This window comes from Oncorhynchus mykiss, chromosome 30, assembly GCF_057628025.1.
Source record: "Oncorhynchus mykiss isolate SJ-2025 chromosome 30, ASM5762802v1, whole genome shotgun sequence".
Lineage (NCBI taxonomy): Eukaryota > Metazoa > Chordata > Actinopteri > Salmoniformes > Salmonidae > Oncorhynchus > Oncorhynchus mykiss.
Window position 1 is genome coordinate 36,401,453 of NC_143051.1, and position 18,951 is coordinate 36,420,403.

Below are 18,951 nucleotides of genomic sequence, written 5' to 3' on the forward strand. Positions count from 1 at the left end.
CGTACCTCATTTCCAACTCCGAGGGAGAGAAAGAGCGCTACACACATTCTGGTGTTTTTCTTACACACTGCTGCTGTCTCTCGCCCCCCTACCCTCACCTAACCCCCACTCCATGCACCCCTCACCATATCCAAATGTAACCCACCATCATATAACATAAGCTCTCGACACCCCTCTCCCCAACCCCCCCCCCCCCCCCCCCATGTCTGAGCAGACCATTGGTTATGTGTGGAATAAATGAGCTCATTCATACAGTCGAGTGGGACTCCACTCCGTCCCCTTTCCCTCACCACCGGCCCAATGTAAACAACCCAGAAAGGTAGCTATGTCCCGGACTGATTATGACTGTTATTACTGGGTAAGAGAGGGCCCTCCACTCACTCTCTCTATACCTAACCCCTCCACCTCCCTCTCTCTCTCTATCCCTCATTCTAGGAGTATCTGACCTGGACCACATCACTGGTGTACTTGGGTGGAAGCTACATGTAGAGATAGCCTCCCCCTATTCTTACCCTATTAGTGGCTGTTGTTATTCACGTCAACTTTCCCTCTTTTCAAGCTGACTTTTCCCCACCGTGACGCCTCTCCTCTATTCACGGATGAACCCACCTCTCCGCTTTCAGACCCTTTTTCAAAATGTTGAGCACATACCCCAACCGTCTGTCGGCCTTCGGACGTCGGCTTGTTTCAACGGGGCATAGACTCGACGCCAAGACCTTACACAGCCAGGACCACACTCTGTACTGTAACTCTAACACACGACCGACGGTCAATACTCTTAACGAGATAACTGGAATGGTAACTGTAAACGACAGAGAAAATAACCAGAAGGAGACCGCAATTTAGATGAGAGGGAGAAAATCAAACTCATAAAAGCCCAACATCTAAGGGACCCAATAAAACGCCCGGCATGATTTTTAAAAAAACAAAGCAATAAAATAACAAGTGTATTCCTGATGAAACAGAACACAAGTTATGACACAACCTCACAATAATAGCCCTCCCTAAGGGGAGAATCCGAACTTCCACTTAAGTAGAATCTTCACTTAGTCATGCATTGACGTCGGTGAGAGACTAAGGGACTGTAAGTTGTTTATAATGAGGGTTACCTGGAGAAAATCTGTTCTCTCTGAAACAAAAATGGATGGCCCTCCTTTCAGTAAAAATGTATTTTTACCCAAACCTCCCTGATCAACAAAAAACAAGTAATCATCCCCTGTACCCCGAATAATAATTCTAACATAAAGCGGAGAGCAGAGAAGATGCCTACTGTTTCCCCTCACCCCTAGGACAGACCAGAGCCTTAGATATGCCGTTTTAGAAACGGTTCGTTTTGTAAGCATTACATGGCAAAGTAGCCATAAAGTTGTGGATTTGAAGACCACCGGCGGATAAGGGTGGGTTTATAAACGCATTTCATGTCATTCGACGTCATTTTACATGACTGGAGACGAGCAGAATATTTTTTTCATACCACTCGAGACCATGACAATGAATGAGCGCATGCTGCAACACCGGGAGACGTTTTTGATTTCTATACAGGCTGTTGTTAAAAAAAGAACTCCGTCTTAAGTTTGGAACAGTGCTGAAGTTGTCCGTCAACTCAACAACAACAACAACAACAAAAATAACCAGTTACAACTGAAGTATCTGATCATTAATGAATTCAAGAAAAAGCTCTTCATTGTTTAACACAGCAGCCACATATCATCAGGTAGGCCTATATGCACTTGTAAAAAAATAATAATAATGTTTTAATTCGTAACATATATGAATGGGTGATGGACATCCACAAATGAATACATAACCATACGAAACGTAACATATCATTCTAAATGGAGTGTCTCGGATTTATTTACAGGACAATACGAACTGCTCTGAGACCAGGTTGGGAACCATACGTGACCACCGCTGTCCTTTCTGAACCACGATTCGAAGGACGGTCAAATCGCTCAAAATAACCCCCATCAAGATGTCACCTACATCTAATAGTCCTTCTCATCACCTATTATTACAAATAGAGGATTATGACTTCTCACAATGGGGCTCGTTTAGTAAAGTTGCATAGCAGGGCTATAATATGTTACACCAAAAACACCTTCTCACTCAGTCATCTCTTATCTGAAGCTGAATAGTCAAATGTTTTCCTCGTGCGGACAAAACCTCCACAGCGCACGCCGCAGGCGATGCTTTGATTGAAACAAAACAGGCCTACAGGAAATTATAATCATTTGTTAACAACCATCTGCTTTAATTCGCTAGGCAAAGCAGTTATTCAATGAGATCTGAATGCATATTTCCATGAAACTGATTGAGATCAAATGACTGGCATGCAGTTTCAATGGTAAAATGTGAAGAATTATCATTCACGATTGACAGTGGTAATTTGAAACGAGGTATGCCTCATTTTGAGGGTATTAAACGTTGTTTGAGGGTATTAAAAATAGAACACGTTCTTTAGGCAAGATGTGTGGCCATATAGGCAGACTGCAATTGGCGGATGCATTTTGTGCAAATATTCTACAATGATATTCAATCTGTCGGCTATCGGTTGTCGCGCAGCCTCAATGTCAGAGACAAACCGAAGATATCCCATATGCATCGGAGTCACTGCATTTTACAGCTTGTTTCTAGCATAAAGCATTGAGGACTAAAGCGTCGTTACAGATTATTTCATATAAATCAGGTCCATTTCATTGATATTAACATCAATTATATCAGTAGCAAGCTTTGGACCACAGGAAGAGTAGGACCTAAGGAACGCCTATCCACTGCAGTGTAGCCTAGATTCATATTTTGAATGTATTTTTAATATATTTAACCTTTATTTAACTAGGCATATACACCATCCCAGCAGCGCAAACACTCGGGAAGGAAGTACATTTTCTTCGAAATATAACTTTGCCCTGTGCTTCTCCGAGCATGCTCTTCCTATAACCTAGGCCCCTCAAACTCAACTCTGGACCTTGAAGCCAGTTCGTTCCACTGAGTGTTTTCATTGTTCCCCTCTAAATCGGGGGACTGATTTAGACCTGCGACTCCAGGTGGTTGCAAATCATTATCAGGTAGAACAGAAAACCAGCAGGTTCTGGACCTCGTATGGTAAGATTTGAATACCCATGGCATAGGCCTATAGCACGTGTCAAACTCCTTCCACGGCGGCCACGAGTGTCTGCGGTTTTTCGCTCCTCCCTTTTACGTGATTGATGAATTAAGGTCACTAATTAGGCAGGAACTCCCCACACTGGTTGTCTAGGGCTTATTTGAAAGGAGAAAACTAAAACCTGCAGACACTAGATCCTTCATGGAGTGAGTTTGACAACCCTGGCCTATACTACAGGCTATGGATAGGCGCACTGAATATTACACGCCCAGCAGAGAGAATCAGGGATGAGAGGCATTATCGGGCACACATGAGATACTATAATACGCAACGCAGTCTCAAACCCTGAGCAACATTTCATTTATTACGAATGACATCACCCTCCGCTGGACTAAAAAAAAACATACTAAACCCTCCCCCTGAATGAAAGTAAAGTTTTTGTACTATTTTGTACATTTGGATCTGAATTGGAAGTTACGATTTACCGTTCTGCCCCTTAGGAACCTAACTTACCTCTCATACTCTAGGTTGTCATGGTCACAGCGGGCGTCTTTGTGTTTCTCCCAGTCCTTCCCGTGACGGCATGTGGTGAGGGACACGATGTCCTTCCCATTATGGATGTGATGCAGGGCGTTACGGGTGTCCGACCCGATGCCCGTTAGATACCGCTTCCCTTTGAACATCAACAGGTACTTCCTGCGCGGTGGGACCGTGTTTCGCACCAACCAGCCCCTCTCGCCCCCCTTCTGGGGATGGTCCTTGGAGAAGAGGGGGATGGAGACGTCGAACCCGGGCCGAAAGTGTTCCGTGTTGAGGCTGGCTTTAGCCAGGATGGCCTGACCGATGTTGAAGCCCAGGTCCTCCGTGTAGTTGGGCCAGGTGCCCGAGTACAGATTAAAGATAAGGTGGTTCCGTCCCTCGTTCCAGAGCGGGTAACCCTTGATACGATCGTCCAAGTTGGGCACGAACTGCCCCGAGAGCTGGTCACGGTCCAGAGTGTCAATCCCCAAAACGAAGAGACATGCCTCGCGAGGGTCCGTGGTGTAGTACCGCGACTCGCCTATAGACGTCAGTATCTTACGATAGCTCTCCGACCCGCGCTCACCCTTCTCCGACGGGTAGACGTACACTCGAAACCCGTCCCGCCCTCTACGCCGACATCTCGTAAAGTCGAAGCAGGTCTCCATTCGGCAGCGACTGTCTTTATAGATGCCCGTCCAGGCTTGGTGACGCTGGCGGGGGGACTCGGCAGAACCAGGCCCCGTCTGGAGTTCCTCCAGCTGGGCATAGCCCGGAAGGAGTACCCTGTCGGTCCAGTCGGGCCAGGGGCGCACCACATCGCCCCTCTGCTGCCCCAGCAGCTTGAGGAGACGGACCTGGACCCCACCGCCCCAGTAGAAGAGCAGCAGCCAGCAGCAAGCACACAGCCCCAGCAGGACATACTTCTTACGCGCCTGCATGGAGCCCAATGTCTCTCGTTCTCTGCCTCTATCGCTCTCTTTTTTCCCCCTCTCTCTGCCTCTTAGCTCCAAGCCTCACAAAGGTGGGTGAGTTGTTTCGAAGGTCTAACAAGGAGGGTCCAATATAGAACAGTTTGGTAACTTGGACATCATTTCTTCCAAGTCTGGTCCAGTCCAGTTTAAGCCCATTGAGGATAAATAAATGGATGTTGACTCCACTCTCTTCGGTTTCGCTCTCTCGTCTCTCTCTCTCAGAATTGGGTGCTGTTAGCCTGTCTCTTGCTAGACAGTCTCTGTGGCGCGTGTGTGCATTTCCTGCGCTGCCCGATGCTGAGGATGATGAAGGGCGATGTCTCCTCTCTCTCAAGCCCTCCTCGCCGCCTCATGGCGCCCGCTGTCTCCCGGGTCTCTCCTGGGGACGTAAACAAACGAGATCACAGCTCAGTACACAACCGGAGGAGCACTTAACAGCACAGATGCAGCACTAGGTACATTAACAAGTCAAGGAACACTGTCTCAAATGATTCAGCAGCAAACCATTATGTAAAGCACACAACACACCCTTATACCAACCTACAGATATACTGTATAAACCAAAACATACACTATCAGCATGAAGCGTGTACAGACTCAGCAATAAATTAGCCCAACGGAGGGTAATTTCATACACATGACAGTGCAGTTGGACTACTTTAGGCTATAAAACCCTCTTAAGTTGAACTGAACTGATCAAATCTTTATGTAGAACTCTCTTGAAGATTAAAGCTAGTCTCCTCAAACACAGAGCTCGCTCAGTTCAGTTCACATAGCTGACAGCTCTGATGACGCACACATAACAAGATACTCTCAAAGTTTAAATATACCCCCACTATCTCTGTATTTGAAAATGGTCAAAGTAGTTTTAATGTTTGGTCTGGTTACGCTACTGACGTCCAGTCCTGGAACCGTGTCGTCGTGGGTTTCGTATGCCGAACATGAAGCAGCCGGCTCTGATATCATCATTCACTTCAAGCTCCAGTTGAACAGCATCAGATACAGTTGAGATGCAGTGGAGGGGGAAATGGGGAGCCGTTTAGCCACTGAAATGGAGAAGTGTAAAATAAGGGAAAATAGAGCCGCTTTATGGCGGGGTAACGTCCGTTAATCTTGGGGTGTGGAGAGAGTTTTTTGTTGTTGTTATATTTGAAAACATCATGCAACGGTTTTCAACACAGTATGTTTGCCCAAGCACCCCCCATAACTCCCGTGTGTGTGTGTGTGTGTGTGTGTGTGTGTGTGTGTGTGTGTGGAAAACCTCACAGAGCAGGCCAGTGTTCCTACTGCCAGCCGCCACACAAAGGCAGCTTTCAGGTCTCACCTGCTCTCCCTCACTTTCTCTTTTCATCCCTCTCTTTACCTCCCTCCCTCTCTTCTACCTCTCCCTCACATTCCTCTACCTTCTCCATCCATGCGGAATTGAAGGCCACCCTGCCTGTTCTTCCTGTTATCACCTGTATGATTGGAGCCTGATATTGATCAACAATGCATTGTCTCATTAGGCCAGTGTATTGTCATACTATACATAACGTCCTTTGAATGTAAATTGAAAGACTACTATAAAACATTCATTTCCGACTCATTGTGTCTGTGTATGTTTAAATACAACCATGTGTACGTATGGTACTTGAGTGTGTATGCAGGTCTCTTGTGACTATATGTGTGTGTAAAAATGTGTCCATGTATGTGTGTGCTTGTGTGTACAGTAAGTGAGTGCACATCAGGTAGTGTCAGATAGTGAGCTCACTGAGAGCCTTAGAGATTCTGGGTGTTGGTTTTTGGCTCAGCCAAGCTCCTCTCCCACAGAACAGTGGCAAGCAGACAAAGTTGTAAGGACACTACGGATCCCACCACGTAGTCCTCATCAATAATTTACCCGCTCCTTTAGTTAACATATTGATTTTCCTTTCTGAATTTCTTTTTGCTTTATATCCCCTGCCTTTCCTGCTGAAGTGAAACTCAATCTACCTCAGGATACTCTCACACAGCTGAGACAAATATCCAATCTGACAGAAAAAGCCAACCTGAGGCAAGGGTTGGAACAGGCACAGGGAAGTGAAGAATAAAGGGATTTTTTGAGGAACGAAAACAGGAAGAGGGAACGAAAGTGATCTCTAATGTTCCGGAACAGAAACGTTATTCTGAAATTTTGAGAACCGGGTGAAAATGTACTTTTAATTTGTTTGTTTTTTTAAAGGCCTCCCGAGTGACGCAGCAGTCTAAGGCACTGCATCGCAGGTGTCACTACAGACCTGGGTTCGATCCTGGGCTGTGTCACAAACAGGCCATGACTGGGAATCCCATAGGGTGGCACACAATTGGCCCAGCGTTGTCCGGGTGGGTTTGGCCGGGGGGGGGGGGGGGGGGGGGCTTTATTTGGCTCATCGTGCTCCAGCAATTCCTTGTGGCAGGCTGGGCACCTGCAGGCTGACTGCGGTCGTCAGATGAATGGTGTTTCCTCCGACACATTGTTGCGGCCGGGATTTAAGAAGCGCAGTTTGGCGGTTCATGTTTCGGAGGACGCATGACTCGACCTTCGCCTCTCCCAAGACTGTTGGGGAGTTGCAGCGATGACACGAGATCGCAATTGGTTATCACAGAATTTGGGAGCAAAAGAGGGTAAAATACCAACAACAAATTACAAATAATTAAAATTAACATAATGTTTTGGTTTCAGAAATATGGGGGTTCTGCTCGGAACGGAACGATTGGAAAATAATTTTGGTTCCACCCTGACCTGAGCACTATAATGTCTCTAATGATTTTTGGTTTAGGGTGATTGGCAATGATTATGGGAGATATGATAATGATCCTTGATATGATGGTGACATGATGGTAATCACAAGGATAGGTTCTCACATTCTTCTCCAACTAATAAAAAGATACAGTATATCCGAAAACAAAAGACACCAAAAGAAAACTCCCACACTGCCACCACACAATGTCAACTACCCCCATCTGTATATATCAGTCATCCCCGTAACCAACTGTCACCATTACTATAGGCAACAATAGAACCCAAAACTCGATTCTGTTTATTGTACTGTGCAAATGAAAACAGCAGTGTAGCAATACACGGCATTAACCATAGTAACACAGAAAACCCATTAGCGCTGGGAGCGCTAGCTAATAAATGTAAGCCAATACAAAACTAGAGCACGTTTGGACTTGGCTTAGTCAGTAACAACGCAAATGCACAAACACAGACAGACAGAGTACTAATCAAAAGTTGAGCACACCTACTCATTCAAGGGTTTTCCTTTACTTTTACTATTTTCTATGTTGTAGAATAGTAGTGAAGACATCAAAACTATGAAATAACACATATGGAATTATGTAGTAATCAAAAAAGTGTTAAACAAATCAAAATATACTTTATATTTGAGATTTTTCAAAGTAGCCACCCTTTGCCTTGACAGCTTTGCACACTCTTGGCATTCTCTCAACCAGCTTCACCTGGAATGCTTTTCCAAAACTTTTGAAGGAGTTCCCACATATTCTGAGCACTTGTTGGCTGCATTTCCTTCACCCAACACATCCCAAACCATTTCATTTAGCTTAAAGTTGGGTGATTGTGGAGGCCAGGTCATCTGATGCAGCACTCCATCACTCTTCTTCTTGGTCAAATAGCCCTTATACAGCCTGGAGGTGTGTGGGGTCATTGTCCTGTTAAAAAACAAATGATAGTCCCACTAAGCGCAAACCAGATGGCATGGCGTATTGCTGCAGAATTCTGTGGTAGCCATAATGGTTAAGTGTGCCTTGAATTCTCAATAAATCATAGACAGTGACAAAAAAATACTCTCATGTCAAAGTGGAAGAAATATTAGAACATTTATTTTGATAAATTATGAAAAATGAAACACTAACATATCTTGATTAAATAAGTATTCAACCCCGAGTCAATACATGTTAGACACACCTTTGGCAGCGATTACAGCTGTGAGTGTTTTGGGGTATGTCTCTAAAAGCTTTGCACACCTGGATTGTATAATATTTGCCCATTATTCTTTTAAAAATACTTCAAGCTCTGTCAAATTGATTGTTGATCATTGCTAGACAGCCATTTAAGTCTTGTCATAGATTTTAAGCCAAATTATTCTCCCAATGTATGTTGGAAAGCAGACTAAACCAGAATTTCCTATACGATTTTGCCTGCGCTTAGTTGTATTCCATTTATTTTTATCCAAATCAACTCCCCTGGTCCTTGCCAATGACAAGCATACCCATAACATGATGCAGCCTCCACGATACTTGAAAATATGAAGTGTGGTACTCAGTGATGTGTTGTGCTGGATTTGCCCCAAACATAATGCTTTGTATTCAGGACAAAAAGTTCCTTTCTTTGCCACATTTTTTTGCAGTATTACTTAAGTGCCTTGTTGCAAATAGGATGAATGTTTTGGAATATTTTATTCTGCACAAGCTTCCTTTTCACTCTGTCAAATTAGGTTAGTATTGTGGAGTAACTACAATGTTGTTGTTGTTGTTTTCTATCACAGCCATTAAACTCTGTAACTGTTTTGAAATCACCATTGGTGATGGTTTAATCCTGGAGCGGTTTTCTTCCTCTCCGGCAACTGAGTTAGGAAGGACACATGTATCTTTGTAGTGACTAGGTGTATTGATACACCATCCAAAGCATAATTAATAAATATTCAGTGTCTGTTTTTTTCTCCTTTTTACACATCTACTAATCGGTGCCCTTCGTTGCTGGACATTGGAAAACTCACTGGTCTTTGTGGTTAAAGCTCTGCTTAAAATTCCTTACTTGATTGAGGGACCTTACAGATGTGTGGGGCACAGAGATGGGGTAGTCATTATAAAATAAATAAATAAAATAATGTTATTGAACACAGAATCCATACAACTTATTTTGTGATTTGTTAAGCACATTTTTACTCCTGAACTTATGTAGGCTTGCCATAATAAAGTGGTTGAATACTTATTGACTCAAGACATTTCAGATTTTCATTTTTAATGAATTTGTAAAAATAAAAAAAATTATCCACTTTGACATTATGGGGTATTGTGTCCATTTTAAATGCAGGCAGTAGCACAATACAATGTGGAAAAAGTAAAGGGGGGTGAATACTTTCTGAAGGCACTGTGTGTGTGGCTCCACTGTCACACATCAACGATGAATGGATCAGTATGGTGGAGCCTAGCAATAAGACAGACCACAGTGTCTGTTGAGGAGCCTTGCGGAGCCTAAGGGAAAGTACAGGGTTCAGACAGAGGTGAACCTTTGGGGTTCTTGTTGGAAGATCTTAAGACTGCATCCTTCCCATTCTTCCATCTTTCTATGGTTGATCACTTGTCTGACAGGATTGGGAAGCTTTGACACATACGGTAAACAAGGGTTTGGACTCGTTTCTAGTTCCACCACCAATACGCTGATGTCAGACACAAGATCCGATCAAGAAGGAATCTGTGAAGTATTTCAGCTTAGCCTTGAGATATGGGGTGAAAGAATGTGTGAAAGCTGTCTAAAAACCCAATACAGAAAAAGCAGCCAAGGAAATTCTTCAGTAATGTATCTCACTAGAAGACATGAGACTTGAAAAGAGCACAGTATCTCTAGGGAATACAGCCTTGAGGTGACAGTGACTTGCCTTTTAAGGTAAGTAATGGATTCAAGTAAGAAGGACTTTTAAGATGTGTGATGTAGATACTGCGATGCATTGTGTTAAGGCCAACACACAAGGAAGAAGATGGCTCATCAGAGCATTACAGAGTTAAATATACAGAAACTCCTCACTCCACCCCAAAAAGCACAAGAAAGAGGAATGACACATACCATCTCAGATTGCTCTGAAATGATTTCTGTAGTTAGAAATGGAAAAGATAGGCATTTCTGTGACATTATTTTGTTTAAATATAATTTGATCTCTGAGAAATTAAGCTAATCGATTGCACCCAAATTGTCCATACATTTATAGAATTCCTATAATATTCAATAAATATAGTACCCAACATCCGATATGCACAAAAACCTCTGTGAGGAATCCAAACGCCACCCACAGACTCCACAATCCCCATGCTGTACCTTGGAGTACTTTACTGTAATTTGACAATTGTGATATCCAATTGGTAGTTACGACCTTGTCTCATTGCTGCGTCCTCCGAAACACCGTTCGACTGACGACCGAAGTCAGCTTGCAGGCGCCCAGCCAGTCACAAGGATTCCCTAAAGCGTGATGAGCTAAGGAAAGCCCCCCCCCCCCCCCCCCCCCCCCCCACACACACACACACACACATTTTCCAAGTCAATTAAATGAAAGTACCAGGTTTTACCCACTAGATGCCGCTGTTCCTGCTACTGCCCTTTTATCCAGTTTACTCGTATCTTTTATTTATCAAATGTATGACAACATTTTCCTTGCAAGTTTGGGTAGAAACCCAAAAGCTTTTGCTCATGATGAAAATACATTCTGGTCATCCTCACAATTCAAGCCAGTCCTCCATGAAAGCAATTCCATTTTTCCTTCGCTTAGACATCATCTGCGTCCAGGAAACCGCCCGTGTGTGTGTGTTTCGTGAACAAGCAAACTATTAGGTTACAGCATTTCTAATGGTTTCAATGTTTCAAGGGATTGTCAACGGTAAAAGTCACAAACACACATTGTATAGTATTTTGCAATGGTATTGGGTTGAGTTGAATGGTAAATGTCACTAATCAAACAGAGATGTTTCCCAATAATGGTATTGACAAACAGACTACCATGCAACGGTTTATAATTGTATTATTTTGTTAGGGTTGTCCCAACATTTTAGTCACTAGCACTTTTCTCCATCACGTTTTTGGGCTACATATGAGAATTGCACCATAGGGATAGCCCTCTTGGGTTGAAGAACTAGGTTGCTACGAGAAGGGCAAACTGAACTGCTTTCATGGTTGAATGGATTGAAATGTGAGGATGAGCACAGCATTTCTTTTCATTATGAGCAAAAGCTTTTGGTTTTCTACCCAAAGCTGCAACGAAAATGTTGTCATACATTTGATGAACAAAGAGACCAGCAAAATTGATAAAGGGGCAGTAGCAAGAACAGCGGCATCTAGTTGGAAAAACCTGGTCATTTCACTTAATTTATGGGGAAAATGCAAGCGACTTCAATGGCTAATTTCTCTGAACAGGGGAAAAAAACATCACAAATTCACTGAGAATAAATGACATAGTATGAATAAACAATACTCCAAGTCGCGGCTTCATACAACGTGTCAAATACTTGCAATGCTCAAACCCTACACCCCATCCCAAGCACTTCGTTCTGCCACCTCTGGTCTCTTGGCCCTCCCATCCCTACGGAAGGGCAGCTCCCGCTCAGCCCTGTCCAAGCTCTTCTCGGTCCTGGCACCTGGCACACCAATGGTGGAACCAGCTTCCCTCTGAAGCTAGGACAGCAGAGTCCCTGCCCATCTTCCAAAAACATCTGAAACCATACCTCTTCAAAGAGTAAAGTAAATAAACCCACAGCACCCCCACTTCTGATCTTGACCCCCCCCCCCCAAAAAAAAAAAAATACAATGAAAATGCCTTTCGTAAACTAACACTCGCACCTAAATCCCCCCCCCCCCCCCTTACTAGTTCTGACTTTGCCGATAGCTACTTCATTGAGTTAATATGTACTTGTCTTAATAAGATGAATGCACTAACTGTATGTCACTCTGGATAAAATGTCAAACACACAGAACTGATACTGTATACTGAGGGGGTCTATGGGTGGCGTTTGACCATGCATTAATTTGACTATTCATTGGGCTCCCAAGTGGCGCAGTGGTCTAAGGCATCTCAGTGCAAGTGGCATTACTTCAGTCCCTGGTTCAAATCCAGGCTGCATCACATCTGGCTGTGATTGGGAGTCCCATAGTGTGGTGCACAATTGGCCCTGCGTCATCTGGGTTTGGCCGGGGTAGGTTATCATTGTATATAAGAATTTGTTATTAACAGTCTTGCCTAGTTAAGTAAAATGTGGATTCTTCTTAATCATTGTTAAGAAGTTTTTTTGTGTGTGCAAATCTTAGAGTTTGGTACTATATTTATTGAATATTATATGAATCCTATAAATTTAAATGGACAATTTGGATGCAATCAATTAGCTTAATTTCTTAGAGTTCAAATCGTCTTTCAACAAAATAATGTTGCAGGAATGCTAATCTTATCTGTTTCTAACTACAGAAACGATTACAGAACCATCTGATATGGTGGGTGTCATGGCTTGAAATGACATGGAACCAGGTTTGGGTAGGTTACTTTCTAAATTTAATCCGTTAGTTACCTGTCAAAATTGTAATCAGTAATGTAACTATTGGATTACCCAAACTCAGTAACATCATCTGATTACATTCAGTTACTTTTAGATTACATTCCCCTTAAGAGGCATTAGAAGAAGATAAAAATGCATGTTACCAATTGAAACACATCTATTGCAGGATAAATCAATGTTAAAAAGTTTACATAGCTGGTCATATGGATGTTAAATGTTACTTTATGGGTTGGTTATGTAGGCTTCTTCTGACCCATCGCTTTCTACTACTGTACATATAATACTACGATTAAATTCGATCTTTACATTAAAAACCAAAGTCCATCAGAATTCCAGTCATTCCAATAAATACCCCTTGATCTTCAAGAATAGGACTTGGACATTAATTAGCCAATAGTGCATCGCCCGATTGGGCTCCTGGTCACTGCAGGCTGTGACACAGCCTGGGATGTAGTGGCAACTTTATGAGACTTGTAAATATGGAAGTATAGATTAGCCAAAATTGTTTTATCTGAGCATAACCCCAAAACGAAGGACTTTTTAGCCAGCCCTACTCTGTTGAGCACTACTGAAAAGTGCTATTTACATGTGAAAATGAATGCAATATGCTGCATTTGCTATAGGCCTATGGTTAAAATGTTTTGTTGGTGACACTTTAATATCTTGATAATAATGCAGCTGTTTAAAGGGCAAATCAACAGGTGAAACAATAACAAAACGGCCGCCCCGCCTCTGTTTTGGTCAGAAGCTGAGGGATGGTCCTGAGGAAATATAACGACTCTCAGATTAATAGGCAGAGCTATGGATGCAAGGACTGACCATCCATGATGTCAAAATTATTGTTTTAACCATGTTTTGAGGCCATACAGTTTGTGTTTACATTTACAATGTTTACAAACATTGGAGAAAAACAAGGTTACATTTTGGGTTCTCATGGATTGTGACAGTTTAAGCTCATGAGGCATTTATAAATTATAATTTATAAATCCAAAAATGGATGTAGCAACTACCGATTGCCCCTTTAAGTCTATCAAAATATTGCCCCTTTGAACATGTGTACATCAGGCCTATGGATAAAAACAATGTATTGGCATGAATTAGCCCCACTTTTATTCCGTAGGCTGGGATCCGCACTGTGCAGCTGTTGCAAGAGCCCATTTTTCACTGTCCACTGGTCTCAAAAACAATGATTGATAGGCAGTTTCAATTTCTTGAATTCTATCATTATTGGGTTCAAATGCACATTTCGATTTGTGAACAGCAAGGCGCAAATAGCTAAAGGAGAGAGCAGCAGTGTGATTCACATCAATGCACTATGGCGATAACAATAATAAGTGATATCCGTATCACCGTAGACTACACCACTGCTGTCATCCTTACATCCAAGCCTTTATTCAAGTTTGATAATCTGTGGATGCCGACAGCAGTCATACGCTCAGGTTGAACAAACTTAAACTTGCGCCTTTTTTCAATGCTGATTTGAATGTCATTCAGAATTTAAAAAGTAATCCTCAAAGTAATCATCTAGTTTTTCAAAAGTATATGTAATCTGATTACAATATTTTTGCTGGTAATGGATTACAGTTACCGTCTTTTTTGTAATCCGTTACCCTCCAACCATGCATGGAACGACCCCAATGTTTATTTAAACACAACATATCTACTTGCCACCTGTGTGTTTGCACTGAGCATGAGAAGCCACACAGTAAACATTAAAAGGTGTAGACTGTCCCTTGTGAAATCTCTTCATTAGTAAGACAAACAAGCCCCAAGTTCTCTTGTCCATCCTAAGGTCTCTGCCCACATTCTTACACAGCATCCTAGTCTGTCTCTGAGTTTGTTGTTAGTTCACATGCTTCAGTCAGTGAGCGTGACAGCTGGACTAGTGGCCTGCTCAAAGCTCATCCCTCCTCCTCGAGGACTGCCCGCCTGCCCTCAACTTTGCCTGCTGTTCCCTCAAGGCCAACTAGAGTGTCTCTGCAACTATCGAAGGAAACGCAATTGAATTGAACCATCAGTAGATTGGATGGTGTTTACAGCAACCGTCAACTACAACTCAGATGCAATAATACAGGAAGGTAGCAGGGTAGGGAAAGTGCATGAAGGCATTGATAGAAACTGAAATGAGCTTGCGTTGAACTCTGACGGGGGTAGTTATTTCCTCTGTGCATGGGGAGGCAATACGATTATGTCAGAGATGATTTGCGTGGGCATATAAAACAGACCGTAAACTGACACTAAGATCAGCAGCGTCTGTTTTTAAAATAACAACGAAAGAAAGAGTTGGCGGTCAATGTCTAAAGGAGAATGTGTTCTCAGTCGACCTGGCAAAATAAGGGTTAAAGATCTCCTTGATAAAGTTACACAGAGACTCAAATGCTGAACTCCTACTTGTTTGCCTTTCTGCCAACGTAGTCAGTTCAGTAGGCTGTGTTTGTGTGTGTGCATGTGTGTTTTCCTACACACACACACACACACACACGTTTGATTACTGGACTAAAGCTGGATACACATGTTAGTCCAGGGAAATGAACTTTTTCTGAAGAAAAACACATTTTGCGGTGAGGTGAAAGGCTACACAAGACTCAAATTAAACGCTGGTCTCTGTCATTAAAGGCTGGAGAGCCATAGCGGCAATTCTAAGGGCTTCTTAGTCCTAGCCTTAATAGGCCATGCAATGTGTGTTTGTGGGGACGTGTGTGTTTGTGGGGACGTGTGTGTTTGTGGGGACGTATCTGTTTGTGGGGAAAACCTGACCAGGAATGACTGAGATTGTGGTGAGGTTGGTCTGCTGTCATATCCGTCAGCGGTCATCTCAGAAAGTGTGTTTTGTGAAAAAGAGAATACAGGAACAGTCACATCAAATCAAATCCTGACACGTCCTGGTAATCCGTCTGGCACTGCGGCCTTGTGAATGTTGACCTGTCTAAAGATCTTACTCTGTGGAGAGCATGATCGCAGAGTCTCCCATACAGCTGGTGCTCTCATGCATGTTTCAGTGTTATTTGCCTCAAAGCAAGCATAGAAGTAGTTTAGCTCGTCTGGTAGGCTTGTGTCACTGGGCAGCTCTCGGCTGTGCTTCCCTTTGTAGTCTGTAATGTTCTGCAAGCCCTGCCACATCCGACAATCTTCAAAGCCGGTGTAGTACTACTCGATCTTAGTCCTATATTGATGCTTTGCCTGTTTGATGGTTCGTCAGTGGGTATAGCAGGATTTCTTATAAAATTCCAGGTTAGAATCCCGCTTCTTGAAAGCGGCAGCTCTAGCCTTTAGCTCAGTGCGGACGCTGCCTTAATCCATGGCTTCTGGTCGGGGTATGTACGGTCACCGTAGGTGGTCCAGAGTTATTTTACCTCTGGTTGCACATTTAACATGCTGATAGAAATTTGGTAAAACTGATTTAAGTTTCCCTGCATTAAAGTCCCCGGCTACTAGGAGCGCCGCCTCTGGGTGAGCGTTTTCTTGTTTGCTTATGGCGGAATACAGCTCATTCAATGCTATCTTAGTGCCAACCTCTGACTGAGGTGGTATGTAAACAGCTACGAAGAATACAGATGAGAACTCTCTCGGTAGGTAGTGTGATCTACTGCTTATCATGATATACTCAAGCAATAGCGAATAGCTTGAGATGTCCTTAGATATAGTGCACCAGCTTTTATTTACAAAAATACATGGGTAAGACAAGGATCGTCGGACTGACCCCACTGTTCTATCCTGCCTGTACATCGTATAACCAGCCAGCTGTATGTTGATATTGTGGTCGTTCACCCACGACTGTGAAGCATAAGATGTTACAGTTTTTAATGTCCCTTTGGTAGTTTAATCTTCCCCGTAATTTGTCGATTTTATTTTCCAAAGATTGCATGTTTGCTAGCAGAATTGAGGGAAGTGGGGGTTTATTCGTTCGCCCACAAATTCTCAGAAGGCAGCCCACTCTCCGGCGTCTCTTTCTCAGCCTCCTCTTCCCGCAGATCACGGGGGTTGGGGCCTGTTCCCGAGGGAGCTGTACGTCCTCTGCCTTGGGCTCGTCAGAGTCGTGAAAGAAGAAAAACGATTCTGCTAGTCCGTGGTGAGTAATCGCAGTCCTGATGTAGAGAAGATCTTTCGGTCACAAGAGACGGTGGCGGCAACATTATGTACAAAATGAGTACAAAAATAAGTTACAAACAACTCAGATAAACAAACAAAAAAACACAATCGCTTGGGGGCGCCACGTAAAACGTCTGCCTTCTGCTCTGGCGCAATCTTACCAATGCCCAGGGCACCATGGGCCTCTAGTTGACTTGAAATGTCATGTTTTCTTTCTCTTTGCCTCATTTTCAGCCCAAGTTTATGCCTGTTACAAGGTAGTACACACACACACACATTTTTTATCCATGACCATGGCCATAAAAATGGCTTTCTTTCTATCGACAGTGAGCTAGTAGAGTGGAATTTTTCAATTCAGTAGGGATTACCTGAGGACCGTAATCACCATAAACCTAATCAAGCCCTGGTATTTTTATGAGGACATTTTCTTGATAGTTGTGCTTTTCTACCTAATAAAACCTTGTTGCTCTGCGTGGTGCGAGTCTGCGAGAGACTGACACAGTTTAATAAGATGTTTACCTCTAGCCTGAACAACCCGTGCCTAGCCTCCCACCGCCTTAACGATAATTAATCAAGCCGGGTTGTAATTATGTCTCAACAATATGCTGCTCTCACTCTGACGCCACGAGGGCTAATTAAGCAAACATACAAGATGGGTTGGAACAATTAGGGCTGCTAGCTCAACATCAACTAGTGCTGCTCGCACAGCAGAGCATGCAGGATATGGAACACAACTTATCGTGCTATCTGCATGGGGCTCTAAGCAGAAGATGCCCTCTGTATCCAGATCTGGGATCAGATTATAGTGAAATAACCTAACCTTGACTGCAAGGGATGAAAGCAAAATGTGATCTTGGATCCATTCTAAAAAAAAGGACAATTTCACAGCTACATGATGATCAGTCCAAGGAAAGATAATATTTGTATGACTATGGGGTGCCAGTGTTTTATGGGGGTGCCCTGATTTGTTATGGCAGTGCCCAGCAATCCTATAACTCAAACATAGCTTCCGCAGTTATGATACCCATTCTAGAAGCAGCCAACTCGTACCCCGTCCTTCCTTATACAAAATTAGGTAATATATTAAGTGTGGCATGGTGCAATGAGTCCGCCATCCTTGTCAGAGCAGCAGGGAACGGGTCACTTTGAGTCACCTATCCACATCACTAGATACCATGGTATGACACTCAAGAGGAGTTATACAGTCAGACTGCATGATGATTCTTTCAACACCTTTACTACGGTACGTTCTCCAAATATGGATAAAATAATAACTAGAATCTAGTATCTTGAAAGAGAAGCTAGAATCCTTAGCTGCTACATTCATTTTGAGACTTACAAATGAATGATTTACACCTTCCTAATATTGAGTTGTACTGTTCTTGATACACACGGGAAACTGTTGACCATGAAAAAAACACAGCAGAGTTGCAGTTCTTGACACAAACCGGTGCGCCTGACACCTACTACCATACCCCATTGAAAGGCACTTAAACATTATGCGTGGCACACATACAAAAACCATTGTCCTTCTTAAACCTGCCTTCTCACCTTCATCTACACTGATTGAAGTGGATTTAACAAGTGACATCAACAAGGGATCATAAGCATTTCACGGTAAAGTCAACACTTGTTGTATTCGGCACATATGACATATGCAGTTTGATTTGATTCGCCTGGTCAGGCTATGTCATGGAAAGAGCAGGTGTTCTTAATGTTTCGTACACTCAGTGTATACTCATTAATTCTGGAAGAAAACACCAAATAAAAGCTTGTTTTAGTCCAATGTTGGTAGACAATGTAAATGTAAACAAACGCTGTATAGCCTCAAAACACGGTTAAAACTAATGTTGTTATCATGGATGGTCAATTCTTGCATCCAAAGCTCTGTCTATGAATTTGAGAGTTGTTACATTTCTCCAGGCCCATTCCTCAGCTAGCTTTAAAAGCTATATGACTGTTTAGTAGCAGTGAATGTGAAATCATTCCACAGGT

The 18,951-nt window shown here is 43.0% G+C and overlaps 1 protein-coding gene across 8 annotated transcripts in view; it reads right to left on the bottom strand.

Annotated features, from left to right (window-relative positions):
- The window catches only part of LOC110488385 (exostosin-1c), a 102,631-nt gene that overhangs the window by 81,750 nt on the left and 1,930 nt on the right, over nucleotides 1-18,951 (bottom strand). For 6 of the 8 annotated variants that reach the window (XM_090228177.1, XM_036970807.2, XM_036970808.2 and 3 more), the window contains exon 2: nucleotides 3,617-4,975. In XM_090228177.1, coding sequence (XP_090084303.1) covers nucleotides 3,617-4,563 — 947 coding nt within the window. In that variant the 5' untranslated portion in view covers nucleotides 4,564-4,975. Of the gene's footprint in view, nucleotides 1-3,616; nucleotides 4,976-5,493; nucleotides 5,645-18,951 lie in introns of those variants that run through there. The other 2 variants (XM_090228179.1, XM_036970809.2) reach the window with 1 other exon arrangement.